Source organism: Syngnathus typhle, linkage group LG16 (assembly GCF_033458585.1).
Source record: "Syngnathus typhle isolate RoL2023-S1 ecotype Sweden linkage group LG16, RoL_Styp_1.0, whole genome shotgun sequence".
NCBI lineage: Eukaryota > Metazoa > Chordata > Actinopteri > Syngnathiformes > Syngnathidae > Syngnathus > Syngnathus typhle.
In genome coordinates, this window is record NC_083753.1 from 165816 (window position 1) to 190922 (window position 25107).

The 25107-nt window shown below is 41.6% G+C and overlaps 1 protein-coding gene across 3 annotated transcripts; it reads right to left on the bottom strand.

Moving 5' to 3' along the window:
* Nucleotides 1–83: 83 nt before the first annotated feature.
* Nucleotides 84–24198, bottom strand: LOC133169478 (pleckstrin homology domain-containing family G member 3). 3 transcript variants are annotated; one of them, XM_061301716.1, is made up of 18 exons: nt 23998–24198; nt 18353–18420; nt 9914–10440; nt 8034–8134; nt 7139–7208; nt 7015–7061; nt 6793–6943; nt 6580–6711; nt 6332–6514; nt 6101–6193; nt 5778–5864; nt 5656–5686; nt 5443–5544; nt 4581–4591; nt 3971–4207; nt 3133–3240; nt 1565–2885; nt 84–1454 (listed from the first exon to the last, which is right to left on the bottom strand). In XM_061301716.1, the coding sequence occupies exons 2-18, from the start codon at nt 18399–18401 to the stop codon at nt 808–810; spliced, it is 3897 nt and encodes a 1298-aa protein (XP_061157700.1). In that variant the 5' UTR covers nt 18402–18420; nt 23998–24198; the 3' UTR covers nt 84–807. The 3 variants fall into 3 exon arrangements, with proteins under 3 accessions (XP_061157700.1, XP_061157698.1, XP_061157699.1); XM_061301714.1 differs by having other exon boundaries at nt 3884–4207; XM_061301715.1 differs by having other exon boundaries at nt 3884–4207; nt 23973–24198.
* Nucleotides 24199–25107: the final 909 nt, after the last annotated feature.

Sequence of the window (25107 nt, forward strand, 5' to 3'; positions counted from 1 at the left end):
TGTAAGGCAAATATATTTTGTATTGATACTACTATGCATTCATACTGATTCATGCATATAGCAGTCAGCACATTAAGGACTAATACAGATAGAATAAAAGTTTATTCATGAACTCAGTCTCATCAAAGACTTCCTCAGACAGATTTGTACTCTATACGTCATGACAATACTGTGTGCATCAGTCCATGACATCAGTGACGGGCGGCCACGTGCCATTTCTGTTTTTAATGCAAATATGGCAAATTTCAAGTAGTCTTTCTGGAATAGAAAGCTTTCAAAAGGAGTTTATACACTAATGTCGCTATTTACATGCCAACGTGTGCCCCCAAATACAGCTTCATAAATATTACTCAATAAAAATAGAAATTGGAGGAAAATAATAAAAGCTCCAGTGATGCATGAAAACAGCGGTCAGTCAAAGTGACTGCTGTCACATTTTAAGTTTTTTTTTTTTTTTTTACATTTATAGCTAACAAAAAAACTCTTTGGTGTGCGGTCAGCTTAGTTGAGGTAATCTTCCCACATCTGCTTGTTGTTATGCTTTAATAATTAGTATAGTTTAATTGCCAACATTGAGTGACAACTAAACAAAAGCCTATCTAGTAATGATACCAATCAGGGGACTGTTGACACACTTACATCCGATGAGTTAGGAAAAGTCCCAAATGTACAAATATTGCAACAAACTTCTTTTTAAAGACATCGTTTCCCACATTGCATGGACCAATAACGTCCCTTCCCAAATGGTGCATCCAATGCGGACTGCACAACACTGACCAAAAGTTCCCTCTTAGTAAAGATAAACAGTTAACACGTTGATGAGCTGGTGCTTAAACTCTGGAACTTCTCCCGTAAACTTTTCACCAGATTACTTTCTGACGTCTTGGCCGAACTCGGTGCAGCCGACTTGCCGGGACATTGTGAGCTGTCCTCCAGTTGCTGGTCTCCTTCTGCGAGGACGCTGCATTGCGCGGCGGTCAGAGACGCCAGACTGCTAGGACGGCAGGTCCGCACGGGTTCCTGCAAGTTCTGCACTTCATGGAGTGGCAGGGAACCAAGCATGTGCTCCAGCGAGCTCCACCTGCACAGTAGTTTGGACCGGGGGCGAGGCCAGTCTTGATCTCCCCTCTCCTTGTACCAAGTCTCGGGTTGTGCCTCCGGACACTGGGTCGGGTCTTTATGAGAGTCTGTGTGAGAGCAGCAATTGCACTTGGCCGGAGAACATTCCAGCAAGCTGTTTGAGGAATCAGCATCCGGTTGGCTGGGGTTGTATTTGGAGCAAAGTTCTTGTACGTCAGGCCAGTGGAAGTTCTCCAATTGAGGGCTTTGCGGATCGGTCAGCGTGCTGCGGGAGCTGGCCGCAGAAGATGGAGTCTGGGCCGGACTCGGTGTATTCACCTCGTGGATGACCATCTGGTCACAAGCCTTCAAGGGCAGTCTTAGGTTGGGTTTACCTGCACACATTAAATACAAAACACATTGTAGAGCACATGTTTGACGTCTGCTAAGTTGTTTAAATAAAATAAAATAAATAAATAAATAAATAAAGGCATCTTCCATTTACTTTTTTTCTTGACCTTCTCCTCAAGGACAGCAGGCATGCTCTTGAATCCTTGTTGACTGGAAGCTTCCCGGTTCCTCTGCCAGACCATCGGTCTGTTATTTTTGATGCGCTGGCTGTACTGACGAGCCAGTTGGAACACTTTGTTCTTCATCTTGCCCATGTCCTGCAAGATCTGGTCTTCGTCAACACTGGTTCTGAGGCTAATGAGCCTGGGGAGCTGGACCAGACCTTGAGTCATAGAGGTTCTACGCTGCTTGCAGTCTCGAGCGGAGTCTTCTAGTAAAACATCTGAACCTTCGGACGAGGGACTTGTTTCTTCTAGAATCAGGGATGGTTGCTTTCGGAGTTTACATTCTGAGGAGTCCAAACACTCAAAGGGATTATTCTCCTCTTCTCCAGTCTGCTGGATTTCCTCTGACTCCATGTCTTGCCAGACTTTGATCATCTCCGATGAAGGGCGTAAGTCTTCATCTGTGGTAGAAGAATCGGTGACACTTGGAGATCGAGCCTTCGCTTCCTCTGATCTCTGTCGTTCAGCCTTTTGCTCAATGTCTGCGTTTGGGTTCTTTTCTAAGCCCGGAAGGTCAAAGACTGACCAAGAAGTAGGTCTGTAACGGGAGAGGACTTTCCTGTGGACTGGGACGGCGGCCGGTTGGTCGGGAATATCGTTAAGCTGCCTACTCAACTGCCTGACCAGACCTGCTGGAATGTAGGAGAGACTTTCCCTGCGCTTGATGCTGAAGTTGGCGTCTTGGTGCTCGGCATGCTCATAGTATCTTCTGACCTTGTGGATCAGGAGGAGATCCTGTTTGGAGAGAGTGGACCGATGTTCGCCCTCGACGGGGACGGGTTCACAAACGGTCTCAGGGGTCACCTGCGGCTCAGGAGGTGATAGAGTGGGCGACTTTTCTTCAGAGTCCGTGCAGGTGGAGGGGCTTATGAAGACTTCATTGGGTGTTAAAAGTGAGGAGCAAGCCAGGGAGCCCAGATCCTCAGAGACCAGGCTGTTCCGCCTGGGCAAGCCAATGATGAAGCGTTCGGCGATTACACTGGCTTGATCCAACACGGAGCACGGTAGGATTCTCTTATTCTCGGCCACCACTTCCTCTTCCTCCTCCTCTGAGAGCTCGCCGCTCATCAGCGCACTCGTTTCCTCCACTTGAAGACCAGACGAGTCGCTTTCCCCCTCCGCTTCTTCACCGGTTTCTCTAGAAGTCTCAGCCGACTCCGGAGTGACGGCCTCTAGCGATGACTCGGACTGTTGACGGATGTTCTCTACTTGAGAGACGCAATCCGAAGGGTGCGGCTCGTCCAAATGGACCTGAAATATGACAAATAGGTTTACCTTAGAGATGCAATTAGACATCGAAAGCAGATCGAAGCACTCTGCACTGGCCATTATCTTCATGGACCATTTCAAAGCCAACTAAACAGTCAAAATGAAAGGAACGGACGGTTAAGCGTTGCAGTTCGACACAGAATTTCATCTCGTCAAGTCATCATTGTAGCGATGAATGAGTTGACACTTATTCACTGAGCCAGTACAAATAGAAGGAGAAGAAAAGGACCTGTTTTGTCTCAGCCGCATCTCTCTGGCTTTCATCATGGCCGTGTGTTTCTTGAGTCTCCTTTCTCAGCGTGTCGGTCAGCTGAGCGGGATCGCAGGCTTCATCATCCTGAAAGAGTCCACACATTTCAGTTTGAATCTTTTCAAAAGGTAGGCAGGGCTCAGCAGAAGAATTATTGTTGTCGGCAACACTTGATATTGAATCAAGTAGCCTTTTACAAGAACTCAAGCCTTCCAGAACGACAACATAATCAGAGCCCATTGTGCTATAACAATGGAGGTGATTATGAAAACTCTGACGGGAAAATGTTTATCAAAGAAGAATCATTTAATAAGATGGCTGCATTCATCTTTGAAGTCAAACAGAACGCATTCAGTCAACGGTCGTGATGCAAATGAAGACACGGGTTTCATTGAAAACTAGTCATGAAACGCAGTCCATTGACAACGGCACCAGAAAGAAAAACACACCAACGGATGCAGAGAAAGGCCCATGCAAACAAAGAATATGACCTGCGTGTTGCACCTCCGCGGCTCACAGCTAGCACGTGAGCACGTCAGCCCACAAGAACACAACCTGACTCATTCATTGTGCAAGGCGCACATGCAGCTGTTAGTGGGATGCGTACATACATACAGACAGAATGGGACGGGGGTCGGCGTGGGCGAAAAGGAGAGGGGTCGAGAGGTGCGCAGCGCAAACGCAACGAAGCGGGGAACCGGGAAAGCCGTGGGTGGCTGGAAACCCTCACCGTTGTGAAGTGAGAAGAAAGCAAAGCCCGGGCTTGATAGTGCCAGCAGGAGATGGCTGCCAACACAGAGCTGGCAAAGTCGGCTACCTGGTCGTCCCCCATCAGTAAATCCTCCTTGAAACTGTCCCCCTCCTCATCTTCCTGTTTTTGCTGTTCTGTCATCGGCAGGTTCGGACCCCCCTCATGAGGCGAGGAGGGCACCTCTGCCGGTGTGGAACTTAGCTGCTGTGTGGCTTCCTCCACAGCCGGCCTCTCACCCTCGCTTAGACCGGAAGCCTGAGGCTGAGGCCTGTCCCCGAGTAGGGCGCTCTCACTTTCGGCATGCTGCGAGTGACGGCACACAGAAGGACAACACTTGGGATTGGGAATGATTAAGCTGCTTTGCTTTCTAATGAGCTATTATTTGGTGTCAGTACGTTCTGTGAAAAATTGAAAGATTCTTTTTTTAATTTGATATTTGAACATTTCTGTAGATGCAGCAGGCTTAGCCAATTGGCAATTAAATTAATAATCTTATTATTATTATTCATTTTATTGTTTGTTGTTATTTTATTATTATTGTAATTTTATTATAATTCATTTTATTATTATTATTAATTTTATTATTATTATTCATTTTATTATTATTGCCAGTATTATTTTAACATTAGTATTTCAACCGAGTGCAAACATTCAAGAAAACATTTCCAGCACTTACCTTCAAAACATCTGCAAGGAGAGCAAAGAGAAAACAGAGAAGCAGTAATTAACAAATGACCATGTTCCGATTTTCCCAAATTCAATATTTCATGCGCAAATAAGCCATGTAACACATGCATCTTGTGCAATTATAGCCCAGGCGCAAGCAGCCGGCCAGCCAGTGGTTAGTCTGGCCCAGACTCACGGGAGGCCTTGTGATTAGATAAAAGTCAATTACAAAACATCCTTCTCTCAAAAAGAACATGATGCAATTATCCAGGTTGTGATGGCCAACTCCCTCATTGAGATGGCAAGGTTGACATGAAAATGATATCTTCAATACATCGGTGTGCAAAATGGATGTAAACTGGGAACAATAGACTATATAACCCCGGGACACGAATACGACGGCTCGCTCGTTTATGATGAACAATTAGGACAAATGCGCGCAGATCCGAAGCCAAGGCTGAATATGCCTGTTGAAAAGAGCTTGCGGAGGAGAGAGCCTTGCACCGATGCCGTTTAATTAACTTCATTATGGGTGACGCCAGTGGCGTGGGAGTGTGTCTTTTGATCTGGTTAGCGACCATCTTTGAGTGCGAACAAAGCAGATCTGCAATTTGAAAAGCTCTCGTACGATTATAACCATCGCCTTGGTTAGATTGCTTTCTGGGCCCGGAGACAGAATGTGCATGTAACAGAGCGACTAATACATTTGACAAATATGATGTAAACAATTTACCGACCTTTCGTATTTTTTATGATTTGTTTAGCAGGTAGATGGGAGGGAGGGGGTCAATTAATGCCATCCCCAAACAAATATACAGTTGGGCTTGTATGCGGCTTGCTGGATACAAAATGGAGTCCAAAAATATTTGTACCTGATCTCCTCCGGCCATTCCATCCTGCAAGATGGATGTCACTCGACTGGTACGAATCTGCTCTCTTTACCCTCTCTGGGCTACAGTGGTACTTCCCAACACCTAAGTAGGGAAAAAGATAGTCACTAAACTCATTTGACTACACAATAAAAATGTCTTTACAAGATGAATAGAATGTAAATTAACATAACACCATTTTATAATCACACTCACAATTCGAATTGTCCACGATAGCTTCTTTTGCCTGAAATATGAGCAGATTCAGAGAGTTTTGTCAAAATATGGTTGGAAAGAAACAAAGTTATACAGTACAGTGAAAGGGCATTGTTGTGAACCTTTGGCGGAACAATGGCGTTGTGGTTCTCCAGAATGAGCCTCTTGATGTGATGGGCCCAGAGACGCTTCTCTTCTACAGATTTGGCCTACGACAACAACAACAAGCCCTTGTCCGTGTTATTAAAGATACAGATGACGCATGCTGGCCCGACAAACAAAACACAATGCAGCCTACTCGCAGCATCCTAAAGTAAAGTTACTTACTAGCATACATTTTATTATCGCGATGATTCTAAAAAAAAATAGCGTTGATGAAATAAGTGAGCACATAGCCCTGTTTTTAACTATAATAATAAACAATTGAGGGACAGTTCCCATTTACCTGCACGGTATGGGGCTGCTTGGGATGCTTGAAGTGGATAACACTGAAAAGCAGAGGATCCTTTGCACTGTCAAGTAGCATCAAGGTGGAGCACTACAAATCACAATATTAGGAAAGAATAAGGGTCCAGTTAGCCCAATATGTTCATTAAACCTGCTGAAAATAATCAATAAAGGTGCATTTTTGTTCCTTATAAAATCTAATTAACAATAATAAAAAAAAACAACATACAGAGATATGCGTCTTGTAGACATAGTGCTCTCCTCTTCTTTTAGTAAAGAGCAGCATCTTTTCAAACAGGAAGAGCGTCCGACTGTTCTTTGCCCGCAGGACATGAAAGGTGCCTTCCAGCACCAGCTCGCCGTAAGTGGTCAGGTCAGGACCCTTCCAGTTGATCAAAAGGGACTGGATCTCCTGCACAGGACAACAACTGCATTAACAATCTTCTCACGTTACTGCGTTTTGTCATCGTAGCAAACCTGCACTCTGACGGCGTGCTCGTGTTTCCTCTTCATGTCGTTGATGTACCAGGCCACCCCTGTCATGGTGTCTATGGCCTCTTGGATCACCTCGTAGCCATCCTCGTCTGGGCCAAAGTGCTTTGCAATTTCCTTTTATTGCCAAAAAACAGATGAAGGAGGACATTGTGGTTGGCTCTTCATAAGTAGGCACAACTGAGGAATATGATTTACCTGAAGCAGCAGGTGATATTTTAGGATCCTCTGCACGGGCTTGAGAAGGAAAGAACCCAACGGGAGAGAACGCTTCAGAAAAGCCTGACGATCCTTGAAGAACTTTGCCAAGGTTTTGCTCCTCATGCAGTCAGTCAGTGCCGCGACTGAACTAGAGGATTGTAAAAACATGTATGTCATGACTCTGATGTGAATCATAAAATCTATTTTTGCAGCTCTTACTTTGGATAGTTGGTGCAATACTGGGTGTAGATCTCAAAATATTCACTCTGGGGGAACCAAAGAGCAACATGACGTGTGCGTTTGTCCATTTCTTGAAAAATATGAGGAGGATAAAAACGCTCACCTTCTCGACAAAGCATTGGGCGATGGCCACAGGGTCGTTGTCACACATGTCCAAGGACTGCAGCAACTCACTGAAAGAGATGCAGCAGAGCATAAAATGATCAATAATGAAATACATGAGTGCCTATTGACAATAAAGTACTCAATATTTTAAAAGACCACGTTATAACATTTCTTGCCACTAGTAGGCAGTGCAGACTGTAAAATAGCTTAATTGCTGTGGAGCTGAGTCCAGCCAGGTTGAAGTTCATTTAAAACTAAAAAGCAGAATCCATCCCAACAATTATCACAACTGTTAGGCATTACAAAACACCAACGCATTTTTTTTCTTTTCAGGAATGTACGTAAATAAATATAATTTGGATACTCTATGTGAATTGAACTGCATAGTGTGAAATGCTTGGCTATAAATTTTCATCTTCAATCACTATTGGTCTAATACATTCATTAAATCATAGTAAGTTTTAAAACTTGTGGTATAATATCCAGAATAATCTATGTAACATCATCAGGAAATGTATGTATATATTTTTTAAATTTGCAAATGTAACTGTGATGCAAGTGGAATTTACTTTAACAAAAAATGATAAGACTCATAAGAAACAAAAATATATTTTTTAAATGCTACACTTCTCTGGCTTCTCTGGAATTACCAGAGTAGCGCCTCACTATGAGAGGAATGTTAATGTGTGTTTTGGCAAGCGGCAGGGTCAGCAATGGCCACCAGCTGACGTAACTCGCAGTTACTGCTTTTAGTGCCCATTTGGAATCACTGAGTGGAATATCAAACATTAAATAAAAGCTTTCAGAGTAAAATCAGGCAATGTAAAATAATAATAATAATAATAATAATAATAATAATACAAGTCAGTATAGTTATGGAGGAGAGAATTTACCTGTTGAATTCATAGATGTCCTCAATATTTCCAAACAGAGCACACACTTGCTCTGGGCGCATGGGCAGGTTGCTTGTATCGATAATGTGAGCCAAATAGTCCTGGAAAAAAGTAGTGAGATGGAGTCACATTGCAATTCTACGATTAATTCACATTATTTTGGACTCTGACCAGGGAAGTCTAATCCCGACACTTGCAATTCTATACCACTAGAGGGCGCAAGGATGTGCATGTTTTATGTGGCCTACTTTAAAGTAGTATTAGAATCAGTTATTACAATTAAATATATTTATTTAAGTCTAGAAGTCATAAAAAATCTTTCCTTGTTTGTGATCTGATCCTTCAAAATGATTTGCTCCATTTATTTATAGGCTATGCTGATTGACACAGTATAAACAACCATTGCCCATATCGCATATCTATTGAATTCTTTCCAGGGCAGATGAAAAAAATCTCACATCCGCAGGAGCCCAAAATGCCAACATCCAGCTGACTATACGCTCCATCATGCAAAGTTACACACTCACGTGTCATACAAACAAGTAGCAGGGGATGTGGACAAGAGGCAAACTAGCACATGTGGAGACCAAATAAAAAAATACAACAGCAATTAGTTCTGACAACCAGATGTGCCCAAAAAAAGACAAAACAGTCGATCCAATGCAGTCCGCCACTTACAACTGAAAGAACGACACAGCATTCCTGCACGATGAGAGCAGCGCACACGTGACCTTTCGCAAAACGTGGGAGATAGGGAGGCTCAGTCAGCAACGAGCGGCGATCGAAAATACTTTTTATTACAACTTGAGCCTGTGGGCGACACTGTTAAAGGGATCCTCACATTCCTGTCTATATAATGTCAGGTATGACGATTTGTGGGTGGCTAAAGCCAGGTGTTGGGGGTGTATTTGGCTGTGTGGGACCATCTGGGTCAAACAGCTGTTCTCTCCACTCCCACTGAATGTGGACCGTTGAGAACGAGAGGCATGTGAGCCAGTGATAAAACAATATCTAAAGAGAGCGGATGGACACAGTTTCGACAGTGCGTCATATCAAGAGGGTGCTTTGATGAGGTCGTGGAATGAAGTCTCTCACTTCTTTGCTTCATTTGAGCTTCACAATAAAATACCTCAATGAGATTAAGGCAGCGATGTAATTACAAAAAGGTCAGTGGCAGCGGATACATCTGTACAAGAACATGTTTTCACATTGTAGCTTGTGGAAAACCCCGCGGGTCTCCGTGTTTGTGTTGGCTGGAAAAGTTCTTGTACAGCCGCGGCCAGACCAGGCATGTCAAATGAGCGACGAGGAGGTCATGATTTGAAGTGGCTTTGTCAGAAGTTAGACGCCAGTGTGGCTTGAGACAAGGTGAGGAAAGACGCTTGTTGGTTTACAGCCAACGTTTTTCAGAAATGCCTCAAATGTTAAACACATTAGTAGAGTAGGATCGTCTGACAGCTAAGTGCTCCTGTTTCTATACTACAAACATAGTTGAAGCCAAAAGAGGTTTTCCTTTCGTCAAGTTGTTTGAATGCTTTGTTGAGTGGTAAATTCCTCTAAAGTGGTAAAGACCGGGTCCCTCGCCTTGGCCTTGCAGCCGCAACCCCTGTGGGGAGTCCGCTCCCTCGCGTTCGTCGGTACCAACGACTTTCGCCATGCTCGCCCCGTGGTGACCATCTGCACGTGCCCCGACTGGGTGCCCGGGACGCTGCTCACACGTTTGCCTGCTTTGTGATGTTTTCACAGATTCACGACCACGGTCCATTGGGCGCCGTTGAACTGGACTGCCCTTACGAGATTTTACTTGCAATAGACAATAATTGCCTAATTGTGGACATAAAGTCATAGCTCTAAGTTCTTCCAAAGAACAGTTGACTCACCTCTACAATGCTGCGCAGATCTTTGACATACATGCGCTCCGTTTCGATGATCTCCATGACAACTCGGTCCACGTGGGTCAGTTTCGGGTTGGGCGCCATCGTTTCCGTGACAACAGGTGAAGCCGGGTTATGAAGGATCTGTGTACTTTTCCTGTTGGCGGTGGCGTTATTGTTATTCCACTGGTGGAGCATTAGGTGCGGCTTCCATAGTCTGCTGAACCCCGCCAGGCCGGGACTCTGGTCTCTTGTGTGTTCTACAGCGCTTTCAGCCGGGCTCAGCTCCAAGTCGATGTCCTCCTCGCTCGGTATAGGTGGTGTGCAGGAGGAAGGGAGGGTGACGGTGCTCCCAAAAAGGCTGTGACTGTCACGGGACGATCCAGAAGACAAGGTAGACACGAGACTTACTGGACGTTGGCCTTCTCCATCCAGTGGATCGGCACATAGTTGATGGTAACAGTCTGATTCTAAATCTGCATTTCTTTGTTCATGGTCTCCAGCGGAGAGGGGCGAGGGTAACCGAGGATATTCTATAGAGAGGAGAGAAACACATAAAAAAGGAGATGTCATTAGGGAAATCTCACTTTTTTTGTTTTTCAAAATCTTTTCAACCCCATTTGTATTTTTGGGAATATCTCTAAGGACAGAATATACTTGTTAGAATTTCCAGGAAGAAAAGGAAAAACTTTTTAGGTGACACAAAACTTCTTGTGTCATTGTGAGATCTAAGTATATGTCTCTTGAGGCTTAAACAAAGATTTTTCTTTGGCTTTTTATATTTCTTGCAATAGATGGTTCAGTATTTCCCAAGTTGAGTTCCTTCATCTCGGGCAACTCGACAGGAACAGATGACCATTGCTTCAAAAACTAGGTTTTTGTTTTTCCCCATAGCAGGAAAGGCCAAATCCAGTGGATAAAAAAAAAAAAAAAAAAAAAAGACAAAAAGTAAAAAGTCAAGACACCCCTTTTCAGATGCCATGTAAAGAGACCAAATAGAAAAACCCAGCAATGTGACTGATGAGATGAAAATAGCCAAACGGAACTGGGAGCTTTATTTACATACCCTTTTAGACTGCATTGAAATTCTCAAGAAATACCCTACATATTGAGTTTCCCATCCTCCTTGGCCAGGCCCAGGAGGATTTTTCCTCACATTGCATCCAAAATATACCATGGAACGCAGTGGTACTCAGTTGCCACTGTAAAGAGAGTTCAATTTCCTGAAGTATTTGCAGGGTTCAAAGAGGTCAAAGCTATTTTATGCTACACAACATAAGTCTCTGTCAATGTATTTCGAATAAAGCTACAATTGTGAAGTGAAACGGTTCAGGTAAAGTCCATTCCCAAGTGGGGACGGTGAGGGTAATTTGGTGCTGATCGCTCACAGATGTAGCTCACGTTGTCATCTTGAAACCCGCTCACCTACATCTGTGTTGACAAGTTAGGATAAATGTTCATCATTAGCTGTGCATCATGGAAAGTCTTAACCATTACGCCCGAGAGAAAATCTACTCTCAGCCAACATATCCACTCGACTGAAACTACATCTTGTATTGTTCTTCTTGACGCAAAACAAGCCAAATATTTCGCACGAAAGCAGACGAATGCTGTCAAGTAAATTTGACAGCTGAATGATGACCTTCCAGTTTATTCACATGCATGCACATCTGGCATCCTTCTACTTTCCATGACTCAGTCCTGAGCTGAAAAGAGACTTGTTGCTCTGTCTACTTGCTCCACTATGCACGTTAAGGGATCCAAAGCAATGCAGTGTGAGAAATAGAGGGGGGGAGATGACCACTGTTTAAGCTCTGTGTAAAACTAGTACATCGAAGGTGAAAAAAAAAAAAAGGGGCAAAGGTGAGCTATTACATCCCAATTTGAATAAACCCAGCAGCTTCCTTTACCAACTCACTCTTATGAGCATGGCCCAATATAATATTCGAAGAGCATTATAACCAAAAGGAAAAAAAAAAAAAAGGTTTTGCAGTTTCAACCATAGTTCACCGAAGATCTGAGCTCCTACCACAGCTTTGTCGAACCACAAGAGATAGGCTTGAATTATCTGTGACTGACACTACTTCACTACGGCGGAGCACTTGGCCAGTGCGATCCAATGCAAAAGTGGTTTAATCCTTCATTATTTGTGATATTTGGTGAGGTCTTCACCGAGGAGGCATGTCGTCTCGAGTCTCCTTAACATCTGCAAACAATTGCTGTTAAGCTCAGCAGGACACATTGACAAGGCCAGAACTATTACAGTGTCACTCCTGTCATGTGTGTGCTACTAAACTGTATGCTATTAAGTTAAAGTTTAAACAGAACCACGACGACACCCATCGGTTTGTGGGCTTCCGTTTGTGTGCAAAGTCTGCATTATGGCTTTTATGTGTTTGGAATGGGACACAAACACAACTGGATCTAGTCTTCTGGTGATTGGATGAATGTATTCTTCATAAGAAATTTAAACACACATAAAAAGATATATTTTCTCCCATTCATTTACAGTTTAAGAATAAATTAGACAGATTATGCTCTGAAAACTTAAAAAAAAAAAAAAAGACCACAATTTTTGTAGAGTGTAGAAGTTCATTTGTGGCTGCCACATAATGAAGTCAAGACTGCAGTGACAGGCACGTAATTGGATGAGCCCTCAAACTACCAAAGAGAAATTTTTCAGTGAGTTTTACACTTAAGAAATTTCACTTCATGTTTTCCCTAAGTTACTCTTAATGTATTCAATTTGAGTAACTGTTCATCTACAGTTGTAGCTTAAAGTCTAATCAATGTACCCAAAAGTGAAGTTGATGCCACAACCATGATTTTCCTCTTTAACAAAAAAAAATGTTGGGTGTTAGCCGTCAAATATAGTCGAACAATAAAATCCTTGTTTGGACTTGTGAATGATGATTAAAAATGAGTTGTTTCGGGACGAGACATTTAGTCACTAAGGAGCTTGATGATAAATCGGTCCACCCTTCATAATGTAAAGTCTAGGCTAGTCCTTATCTGACAATCAATGCACATGGTCCACATGCTCTGATGTCATAATGGTGATTCCGGGGATGAACAAGACTACTGACAGCCATAAAAGCACATAGCAATTAACTTTTCTAAAAAGGCGCAGTCACTGGAATGACTAAAGTGATTATCCTCTCTTTAAGGCTCAGAGAACATTCCTTTATATAGAAAATCTGGTTTACGGACTATCAGAGGGTCTACCTTACTGGAAGAAACCTCAAGTGTCATGAATATTCCAACCATAACATTCCTTGAAATGATCTGCAATGTATCAGAGCAAATATGGATCGCAACAATGGGGAAAGGATAAGGCATGGCATGCAACGACGAAACTTTGTGCAGGTTGCAAAATCCCGAGAGGATATGACTCATGTTGTCAACAATGATGCATGCAAACAAGCATCGTTACAACATCGCCTGCTTATTCATTGTACATTTGTCTCTCGTAGCGCAATAGAATGACGAAGAGGCTATTCAGTGTTGCGTAATACAATGCGAAACTGCATAAGAGTCGAAAAACAATCCAGGCTCCAAAGGTTAAATGGCAAGCATTGCTAGCAGACAATACTAATTATATATTTGAAATAGCTCTATGTAGTTATGTTCTTGTGCGTGATGACGTCACAGACAGGAATAATGAGAAGAACCAAAACAAAAAAAGGGCAACATTTCAAAGCCAATGATGCTTACTTATTAAATCTTGCCCATTCCCACCAAGACCAGATTGATGAGTGAGAATAAAGAGCCGCCTTTCCCAGTAATGACAAGCATTTATAACTTTTGTGAATCACAAACATGGAATTGCTGATTACATCTTTCCACTATCTCTGCTTGATACAAAATTGTAAATCCTTCTTGTGAGCGAATCCTGCTATTGACAAACTGTGGGCGGTGAAAACAACAAATGAATCACATTCCGCTCCACGGTATATTTGTCATTAAATTATTACACACTATGTTTAAAGGCAAATAATGAGCAGTGATATAAAAAAAAATGCTTATTTTGATTTTAGATTTGGGTAAACTGGCGCCGAGATTGATTTGCATGCAGAACTCACCAATCGGGGTCATTTCGCGTGCATTTGTATGGTTGGATTGTTTTCTTACCAGATTGAGCTTCACGACCCAAGACTGGTTGAGTTCACGCAGAGTTTGATTACTGTGATCAAACTTGACTACATGACCTGCACCAAGAGGGAAAACGAGCTAGACCTGAATTAGACTGGTCAAATGATTGTTTTATCATCTGGTTCCTTGATACATTCTTGGCACTGTCAAATCGTGTTTCCGGAGACAGATCTGTCGACTTTTTTTTTTCTTCTTCTAGTAATTCCTACATGCATTTTTTACCTCTTCACCCACAAAAACATCAGTTTGAAGAACAGTCTTATTCAATCTGGGCTTGTACTGAATCTGTATTAGTTCAACAGATTCTCACCTGCAGCATGAACGAATGTATAAAAAACGTGGAAACTTCTTTCATAAACAAGGAAACGATTCCTATCTTATAAAAAGACAACCTTCCCTAACCTGATTTTTTTTTTTTTCCCCACTGACACAACACACGAGCCTGTCATCCTTACTGATATGAACTTTATAATCTTTCATGCTCCAATAAAATGAAGCTTTTCCTTGCCTCTCTATTTCCTTCTTCAATCCCCCCACACCTAACAATTGCAAGTCTGATCCCCTTGGGAAAAGCTCCTTCCCACCTAGTAATGTGAATGGCTACTCCACATGAGGGCAAGGAGGCTGCATTCTCGGATAAGACCCAGAGGTGTTTGCAGACCATTATCAAACAGCATGAGCCTAAATGGCAGGAATTATACAAGACCCAGATTAGTTTACGATACCAGAATGGAGGGAGGAATTCAGGTCACGTTTTTTTTTTTTGGGTGCTCTGGCTATACCGTAAAAGTTGTATTCAAATTCTACCAGCATTTGCCTCACAAGCAGATTTAATGTTAATAATTAGCCCAAAGGTGAGTAAAAAAATTTGCAGTGGAGAGCGGAATACACGCGTTCAACCTGCATTCCAAAGTGACACTCAAGGTCAAAATGCTGGGCTGGGAAACATTTAGACAATTTGGGTGTTTTTACAAGTAAAATGATCTCTTTGTAGTAAAAATATTTTGGTATTTTAAGAAAGTAATTGGCAAAAATGGGAAAATTAGATTACATTTACAGTCACACACACAAACAAGTACAACGTGGGAGTTCTGCGAAATTTTTCATCAGGGCAGATTTGTCAATCTTCCAAGCACGAAAAGCTCCCATTTAATCCGGTAAAACTCCCGTGTGCTCGGCCCCAGCCCTGAAAGAATCCAGCCATGCCAAGCGACCTCAGCGTATTGGCATGTGATGATCCACTTTGGAAACCCCTTCATCGACTTTGCCCCCCCCCTCCAACACCACCAACAAGAATGCTTCAGTCATTTGCATACTCAGCCAGTCCTCAATCTATTCAACACTCACGTTTCCTTCCACATCTGGGCTTGATGGCGGCTTGAAGTCCACTGTAAACGTTAGCACCAGTTTGCTGATCTACAAGCACACTGCTGTCGTGTTAGCACCTCTCCAGAGTGTGCAGCTGTGCTAAGTGCGGAGAGGAAGAATATCATTTGCTTCACACCGAGCCGTTAATCACGTGCAGGGTTGTAAAAGGTGCCAACTAGTTTATTCAGCGGTTTAGGTATCAGCGCGGACCGATGAGGAATTCAACGTCAGTGACCCATATCTTTTATCAGAACAACGCTGACCCCTGATAAAGCAGAATAATAATGCCAGGTAGTGGCAATTCTCCTCTGCTTGCTTCCTCAAGTGAGTAAAGAAAAGAGCAGAAAACTGTCCAACATGTGGAAAACATTCGAGCCACTTGTTAAAACTTTGATAATGAACAACTGTGGCCCATTTCAATGGATCAGATTATTACTAATTTTACTTTTTTTAAAAGTGTGATTTGCTCTCGTACTGGGGGGAATGCGATCAAGTCATGAAATAAAAACCAGAAAACAAATCCATGAAGTCTCTTTTTACAAAATAATTGCCTTGTCACAACAGGTTCCACTAGAAATGTTGGACTAATAATCTCATTTAATCCATGCAATTACTTACAACATGAACCACAGAAAAGTGATACAGGCTGATTTGATTGAGGTTCTTGCAAATCAGAGCAGAAAGCCTGTGACTAATCTGGCTAATCCAGTGGAAGACTTTTATAGTAGGAATGCTATTGTAGGGTGCAATAAAACGATTTACAATGATATTTAAATGCACGAGAGCCTGAGACAATATAGCGAGGTTGCAGCAGCAACACCAGGTATGTAAGTATATACGGTGTAGATGGAACAACTTCAAAACTAAGTTCAACTCGTACAACTCAGCATTTTATCAAAGGTTATGTGAGGTTGCAGTTAGCAATTAAGCAGCAGTTAAAAAGTTCCTATCCAGCAAAGGAACTCTATTAAAAAAAAAAAAATGTTGCTGCCACCATCCATCCACATCTCGATACCCACTGGGCTGGAAAAGCTGCAAAGAATGGAGATCATTGGCCCGTCCCCCAGAAGCCATTTAAAGCTGTACATTCTGCACACACAGCTACATTCCTGCCAGGGGGTAAGGATATCTGCGGGAGGGAGTCTTTATCTTTGAGCGAGCCGCAGCAGTGTCAAACTGACAGCTGAGATGTGCATCAAACTTTTGACACCATTTAAAATGATGGGCAGGATATTCCACCATAGTGTGTAAAGTTGCACTGAGGTGGAAAGTCTGAGGGCTTTTATGTTCCTGTCATCGAGCTGCTCTGGAAAAATAATCCATTGAGGTAACTTGAATCTGATAGGAGAGAACATCCGTTGCTTGAAGGATGAAGATACTTGCCTTTAGGGTGGGTTTTTTTTGGGGGGTGAAAACTCACAAAGGATTTTCAAGCATGCGGGTAGTGGAGCAAAAGGACAACACAGCTCACTCACTTCATAAACCTTTGACCTTGCAGAGCAACTACAATTGGATGGTCACCACAATGTTTACCCAGACCACACTCCCATTCTGGTTTCACCATGTGCATTCCTTGTGTCCAGTAATCCACATTTGATCAGCAATCACACAAATATCACAATTAGTTGTTTCTAGAGGAGCAATGATTAATTGAATAATCAACAACTAATCTATTATTAAAGTAATATAATCAATTGTTTAGATTTTTCTTTTAATTGATTGATTGATTGAATATTTATTGATCCCCAGGGGTGGGGCAATTCAGGCCCCAGCAGTATCCATACCACAGAGTGGGTATACAAAAGACACACAGATGGCATGAGCGCAACTCAGTAGGCTCTCATAAGGCTGCCACACAACGGCGCCACAAAGAAAGTCAGAAAGTGCACAAGATAAAAGCCATCAAAGCAAAACAAAGCTAAAAGACAAAGGAAAAAAAAAAACACAAGATCTTTGTGTTGATTTGAAATAAAGCCTTTACTTGTACTTGGGCAAACTATTTTTCTGGCCAAATTAATACTAATAATAATTATTATTACTATTCATGTATGTTTTCTGCATCATCATTTGAAATAATGTCCTATTTTTGAATAAAGGGGAGGAAATCAAAACCTCTGATTCATTGATTAATTGACAAATTAATTGACAGATTGATTTTTCGTTTTTTTATTTAATTTGTAGTGCCACTCTTTCGTCCTCCGTTATTGAACATCCACCCAGACAACAATAACAAGGAAGTGAAGTCACCCTAACATTCGTCCCAGCTAGGTCAAACTAAATGTGAACAAGTTGCAAAATGCACTGCGGCATGAGCAGTACGACCAGTGCACTGTGTACTTTGGAAGAAAAACGAGTACTAAAGTGGATGACACACATTTCTTCCAGCCAAATGTTTCTTTGGTCCAAAGCTGAAGCAAGGAAAAGGGAACCATTGACACATTTGTAATCTCCAGCCAAAGAGGAAACCCAGCGCCGAATGTAGAGTTGAGGGGAGGCGTGGGGGGGGGGGGGGGGGGACAGAACAGGCAAACAGACACAAAGAGGCCTTGTGTCAAAGCCGCGCCTCTGCGACTAATGATAACAAACACTAAAATATTATGTAATTTGAGTTGCCGCCCTCCATCCTTGTTTTTATCCCCTCCGTGCATGCAGCGTCATCAAACTATCTTAGCGGTCTGCGATTTGGACACTTTCTGGTTTGATGTGTGCGAGGTTTGCAGCTGTATGGCGGAGTTTGGCAGAGATCCATCGATACACAAAGACGCTCTGAGCCAAACACGACTGTAGGAGGACCGCTCGCTCCAGGACATTACTTTGGTCTAATTCTTCCACTTGCAGCATTCTGGTTCGCCTACACAGATGAGGAACTAGACTGGCAAATTCAAGCTTTTAGTATGAAGAGATTCAGAGATGCATTGAGCTTACCTTCCCCCATTGGGCCCTGGTGGAGAACAGAATGGGACCCTTCTGGCATGGCACTTAGGCCTTTGGAGCTGAAAAAGAAAACAAAGACGCGTCATGTCTAGGCTTACTGTAAAGCAGAGAAATGGTGATCCTTCCAACTATGGTCCTTAGATAAGCAGGTCTCATGGTTTTTTTTTTTTTTTAATCATGCATCAGCAGCCCAGTGAAGTGAGGCCAAAGGGTTACTGGACCTTACAGTAAGTAAGGGGAAATTCTTGTCATTCCCCTCTTTGGTGCTCTTGGCTTATACTTACAAAGTGGTTGGCACTTTGTAATGTATAGTGCAGCCTGGCTGGAGGCATGCGTGGTGGGAGGACTGTGATATGAGCTCATGCCAGAAAGTCAGTGCAGCGTTGGAAAGACGGGCTCTCCAGAAGAACTCTAATAGTTGTACAATAGTTTGGATGTGTCATTATGTAGTTTGAGTGCAGGGGTGTCAAACTCATTTTTTTCGCAGGCCGCATTGTCGTCATAGCTTCTTTCGGAGGGCCATTATGACTGTCGACCCAAATAAATGTATGAGCACCTCGTATTATATACAGTAAAAACTGACAAATAACCAAAAACTGGTAAAATATAAAAAAACAAACAACATTAAAAGTGAAGACAATTTGCAATTCTAGTAATAACACACGAATTTGATGCACAATTTGTCTTCGCGGGCCACATAAAATGATGTGGCGGGCCGTATCTGGCCCCCGGGCCTTGAGTTTGACACCTGTGATGATCTAGTGTGTGTGTGGGGGGCTACTTTTTTTCACATCAGTGGCATAGCCCAAAATAGTGATGCTAGCAAATTAAGCAGAATTAAAATAAAAAATAAAAAAATTACACTTAAAAAAAGATCCGCTGAAATGGCCAATAAATCAAACACACAATGCAACATTGTCAACGGAAAAGACAGTTCAAACTTTTTAACAATCTAGTTAAAAAAAAAAAAAGAATTTCCTTTTATGTACAGTTTTTTTCTTTGTAGAGACTCCGCTGAGATCAAAGATACACTCTGGTGTCATATATTTTTCCAATTCCTCATGCTAGGAAGAGGTGCGTACCCTCAAAGCAAAACCACAGGCAAGTTCCTCTCTGGTTTCTTGCAGTAAATGAACATGGATCAGTGTGCATGAGAACTTGCTCATTTGTGATTCCAAGTGAGCCTGTGGCCTTTTACAACATCGCATTCATAGGCCAGCAAGATCAGAGTAGCAGAAATTATTTGGGGATTAGGATTGTATTGTTCCATTTGCTTTCTCTGGCCACTGTGCCGATCTGACAGCCTGGCCAGCCGAGACTAAAGTAAGGCCATTGCCAAGAAGAGTGCCAATTAAGATGTGCAGGAATGCAGAGAGAAATGTCACAGAGCTAGACACGCAGAAAACTTGCTAGAAAGTGGATAATTTTATTTTTATTTTCAAATCTCTATGAATCAACACAAATGCAAATCATCACAACACAATTATTATAGTTGAGATTCACCTTTATCGTGGATTTATCGTGGATGAGATGGAATGATCCCAGCCACGCTGATGTCAATACAGTATTGAGCTGCCTCAATAAGATTCTTTACAAATGCGGCCTATCCATACAGCCTTTGCTCCAACTTGGAGTTTGAAGTAGTGTGTTCGTTTGTGTGTAAGTTGCTCAAGTGGGCTTTACGTTTTGGTTGTAGGCTTTGAACTAGTCTCAGCCGAGTAATAAAATCCTAATAATCCCACCTACAATGACCTCCGAGCCCACCCCACTTACTATTGTCCAGACTATGCTAATCTTTCAATGGTCGCTGGTAGGCTCTAAAAAAAGATTCTGAAAAATAAAATGTCTAGATTTGATTTGATGGTTTTACATCATGCCTTATCAAAGAGTGATAAATATTGAATACAGCTGATTAAAACCATCACTCGAAATAGTTTGGCCATGTGTATCCCACACAGAATTAAACAACACATTAGATTCCACCTACCGTAATTTTTGGACTATAAGTCGCGGTTTTTTTTTTTCATAGTTTGGGTGGGGGGGCAACTTATACTCAGGAGCAACTTATATACATATATATGTTTCTTTTTTTCCACTTTTTTGGGCATTTTATGGCTGGTGCGATTTATACTCCGGTGCGACTTATAGTCCGAAAATTACGGTATTTCTGCTGACACATTGCAATCTCTTATTCTTGTTTTCCAAGGGAGGGGAGGTGACAGAATGTACAAAAGAAAAACATAATCATGCAGTCCACTATTCATCCAAGGTTGAGCACCTGTGCTTAAACTAGCTGCAATTCTTTTCAAATGGAGTGTTTGGTTCCCACAGCTGATGGATGCATTACCCGCAGCAAGGGAGTCAGCAATTTTCTCCCTTAATAGGAGACAGATGCAAGTCAAGCCATTCTGATGGTTATTAAACAAAAAAAGCACCAATGGATCACTTCTTTCTTGTTCCTCTAATTGCCAGCCGTCACACTAATTCAACGACTCGGGGGCCTTTTTGAAAGCATAACAAAAGCGTTCAAGGGGACGGTAGAGACAACAAGCGCGGGTAAACAAGTACGATGAACCATGACCTTTATAAAAAATAAAAATATTAAAGTACCGTATTTTCCGGACTATAAGGCGCACCGGACTATAAGGCGCACCTTCAATGAATGGCCCATTTTAAAACTTTGTCCTTATATAAGGCGCACCGGACTATAAGGCGCACCATTAATGCATCATGTCAGATTTTTAATCCAAATCAAATCATTCTCCATTTTATCTTTTTTATTTCAACTTCAGACGCAACAAATTACTTTATAATCACAAAATAATGATCCATAGTCTTTTTGATTCATGATTCATAGCCTTCAGCGGGCCACTTATGATTGATTTCATGACACAATACTTTGGGCCAGTTTAAATTTAGGAATTTGGTCCATATATAAGGCGCACCGGACTATAAGGCGCACTATCGACTTTTGAGAAAATTTGATGTTTTTAGGTGCGCCTTATAGTCCGGAAAATACGGTAAAAATAAAAATTAAAGAGTAAAAAGTAAAAATTAAAATAAATAAAAAATAAATAAAAATAAATAAATAAAAATAAATAAGATAAAATAAATTTTAAAAAGCATCGGCATCTACAGGTTTTTTTTTTTTTTTTAAGTTCACAGTCATCAAAGTTTAGTAGGTCTCTATGAACTGTTCTTCTTCTGTCCCTGTGACTGAGCCCCAATTAAAAGCCCGCTGCCAAAATTATGCACAAACGGGCACTTAATGATTGTTTGAAGCAACAATCAACCGCCCAAATTGATGCTTGGTCATGTTGAACAAGCTGATTGGAGAAATAAAAAAGCTAAAAATACTCCTGCTCTCTCAGGGATGAACTAACCGTGTCATGTTGCATTGGCTGTTTGCCCCAAAATGGCTTGAGAGACGCTTTGGGCATGACATAAACCCCCCTGGGATATCTTCAGTCAGACATGCTGGGGACAGACGAACAGGGACAACATCATTCAGGGACCTCTTCTGTAGAAAACAAATCCAACTAGGAGAGCACCGGCCAAATTATTATTTTGGCCCTGCCGCTATGTTTATCTTCCAAGACAGCCCCATCTTCCTTGACAAGCAGCACCGTCTTTTTCCCACATGACTCCTGCAGTTTATCCCCTTCCACACGGGCCTCAAGAGACTAACGACTTTCTATTCACAGGGGTAAACAATACACCCTGACACTCTCCCTTCATCTCAATCAAATCCTCACTTTCTAACAAAAGCACTGCCCACACAGACACAACAAATGAGGCACTTATTTGAATCCACTGCATTTTGGAGCACATGTTGCGGTGAGTGATGAACACCCCCACAGAGTACCATGAACACTACTGCCCAAATGCTTTAAAAAAAACACCCTCATCAAAATAGGCCTTAATGAGAGAATGATTGCTTCCCATTGCGGTGGAAACGAACAAACATTATTTCAACATTCTGGTGTTAGTTTTTGTGTGCATTTTTTCACACTTTTAAAACTTCCCCCAATCACACAAAGCTGCAAAAATTCCAGATCTTAAAAGACAATATAATTTGCATTCCGTACTGCTTTGTCTGTCCAGTCTCATCTAAAGTCATATGATTTCAATAAGTGCACTACTCAATGAATTCTTTATTTAAATATCACATATGGAAAGAAAATTCAAGCCAATTTTGTCCTTTAGGACAAGCAGTAGTTATTTGCAAGTATGTGAGATTGGGAATTATTTAGAGAATCGAGTCGTTTATGTGAAACTGACCCCTTATTGCCCCCCAAAGTTAGCACTTTTACTGACTTATTGTCATGTCAGCATGACCTAAGTCCCACATTGTTGGGAAATAAAGCTGCTGAATAGTCTTCCGCCACACATTTTGAGCATTTATGGCATCTGCCTTCAAGTAAATGGCCAGACTGTAACAATATAAATATATAGACCTAACCTCCATATGGCATGCTAAATCACTTACGGCACACACTCGGCCACTTTCAAACAAACAATGCTGTCACGTGTTTGATTCAAATGTTTCCTTTGACTCTTGATCCGTAAACTTAGCTGGAAGTGGGAAAAGCTGCAACAGCATTAATCGAAACCTTTACAAATGTGAAAAACATTCTGATGCAGTTTGCCTAAGAAAGTGTAAAGTCCAAGACACACTTTCGTAGTTTCCTGTCTAGACCACCTGGACGGTAGCTGCTAGTTGCATTGGGACAACACTTGTCCCTGAAATGATTGTGAGATATTGTCTGCAAGGTCAAGTGGGGTCAAAGAGGAAGATGGAACTTTTCACTAGTAACAGATTGATTTTGTTCCTTTATTCTTCAGCAGCTGGTCATTGACCATGCTCAGCTTTGATTTTAAATATAGAAAGAAACTCGTGGAATCACACTGAGGTACTCATTAGAGGAGAACAATTGGCTTTGGCTGAGCTAAATGAGGGCACCATGGGGGGTGAGTGAAAAGGAGGAAATGGCAAATGATTCAATGGCATCAAGCACCTTTGCTAATATAATGAACTTAAAAATGAAATAGAAAAAAAAAAGACAAGACAGAGTGAAGCAACTGTGCAAAGTTCACTTAACTGAAAGTGTCCAGTTCAAACACAAACATTGCTTATCTCAGTGAAACTGTACGCCCCCAAACTGACAAACGTTGGAATTGTGCAATTACACTCGCAAAAAAAAAAAAAAAAAAAATTCGATACAGTAGACATTTTTAACCATATATGTCAAAAAGTTTCACACAGAGTCGCCGCTCGTCAGGAATGTGCTGCACCGTTGCTTACTGATCCAAAAAAAGGCTCATGGCTAGAAAACAGTAGACGTCTACATTGAAGTTTAGAATATATATTACATTATATCGTAACTTTGTGTTGAGGACGTAAGCGTTTCCAAATGTCATCATCAAAGAGATCAAACAAGCGACTTTATGACGTGAATGACACGCTGTGTGGACGTTTAATATTTCTTACTAGAAGCAACAGTTACCATCAACAATATCAACTACAGCCTCGAATCACTTTAATTTTTGACGCAACTGTCAAATTGCATGCATCAAAACAAAAAAATATTGTCAAATTAACAAAGATTACCGTGCGTTGAAAGCAGCCCACGTACCGAATTGTGCAATTTCTTGACTTCCGACGACGTTTTTCAAAGATTAAAAGTTTGCCTCTCTTTGAAATCAAACCACTGGCATGCCGTTAATTCCTGGATTTCGACATGTTGCGCCCGCACATCTTCTGGCATGACTCTAACTCGCACAGATTGGAACTGTCTGAAGCGTATTATGTCTTGCAAGAGCAGCAGTCTAGCCGTTGCGTTCAGGTTATATCGGAAAAATCTAAACCAACGTGTGAAACGGTCGAAAAAAAGTCGACATTGGTGAGCTCAAGAGTATTCAATGGCTATGAAATTAAATATTGTAAATGTGAATTTGTAAATAAATACATATTTTAGGATTCATCCACAAAGCGACTGTAGATTGTCAAATATACGAGGACATTGAACTCAGCAGAGTGACGACTGCTTTTGACATCTCCGTTGTATTTTCCTCCTAATAACTCTAATGCAATGCAAAAATAATAATCTATATTAGCCATGTACCTTAATGCAATTTTTCCTTTACATTTATGTATTAAACGCCAACCAAATTCGCCCCCTTTGGTTTTGAAATGAAAACACAATTTAATAAAAACATAAAAACACAAACGTTTGCTTAAAAACGCGTTTTTGTAATGTTGAAGTGTGTATGATATAATGATTTTTTTTCTCACAGTACTATTTTGTAAAAGCAACGTCTTTGGCAGCGTTGTGAATAGACAAAACCAAGTGAAACGCTTACAATTCCATTTATGAGGGTCAGGTCATCTGAAACTTTGTTGCACAAAAGAGGACTTCAAGTGAATTAGTTGAGCTGGGTGATAATTTATGTGAGCCTGATAAAAGAATAGGGCGTTTTTGCTTTTACTTTTCATTATCTGCTTTTTTTCCTTTCATGCAAGAGCAAGACTATGCTAGACTATTAAGCTTAATGTCTCATCGAGAAACCTTGGAGAACAGGAAAGTGAAACATTCATTGTTTAAAAAAGTAGTGAAGCTCCATCACTAAAATAATAAGAGAAAGAGTATGAAAGTTGTTCTGAGCGATAAGAAAAGACCACAAGTTCAAAACTCAGATCAGGCAACGCACCAATACTGCCACCTGCTGGTCAGAATGGGAGATGG

Excerpts from the sequence above, each read along its gene's own strand:
- LOC133169478 (XM_061301714.1), bottom strand. The coding sequence starts at position 18,401 with ATGCCAGAAGGGTCCCATTCTGTTCTCCACCAGGGCCCAATGGGGGAA. Across the intron at positions 8,135-9,913 it reads ATCTGCGCAGCATTGTAGAG|GACTATTTGGCTCACATTAT; the intron begins GTGAGTCAACTG and ends ACTTTTTTCCAG. Across the intron at positions 6,515-6,579 it reads AGCACGCCGTCAGAGTGCAG|GAGATCCAGTCCCTTTTGAT; the intron begins GTTTGCTACGAT and ends TGTCCTGTGCAG.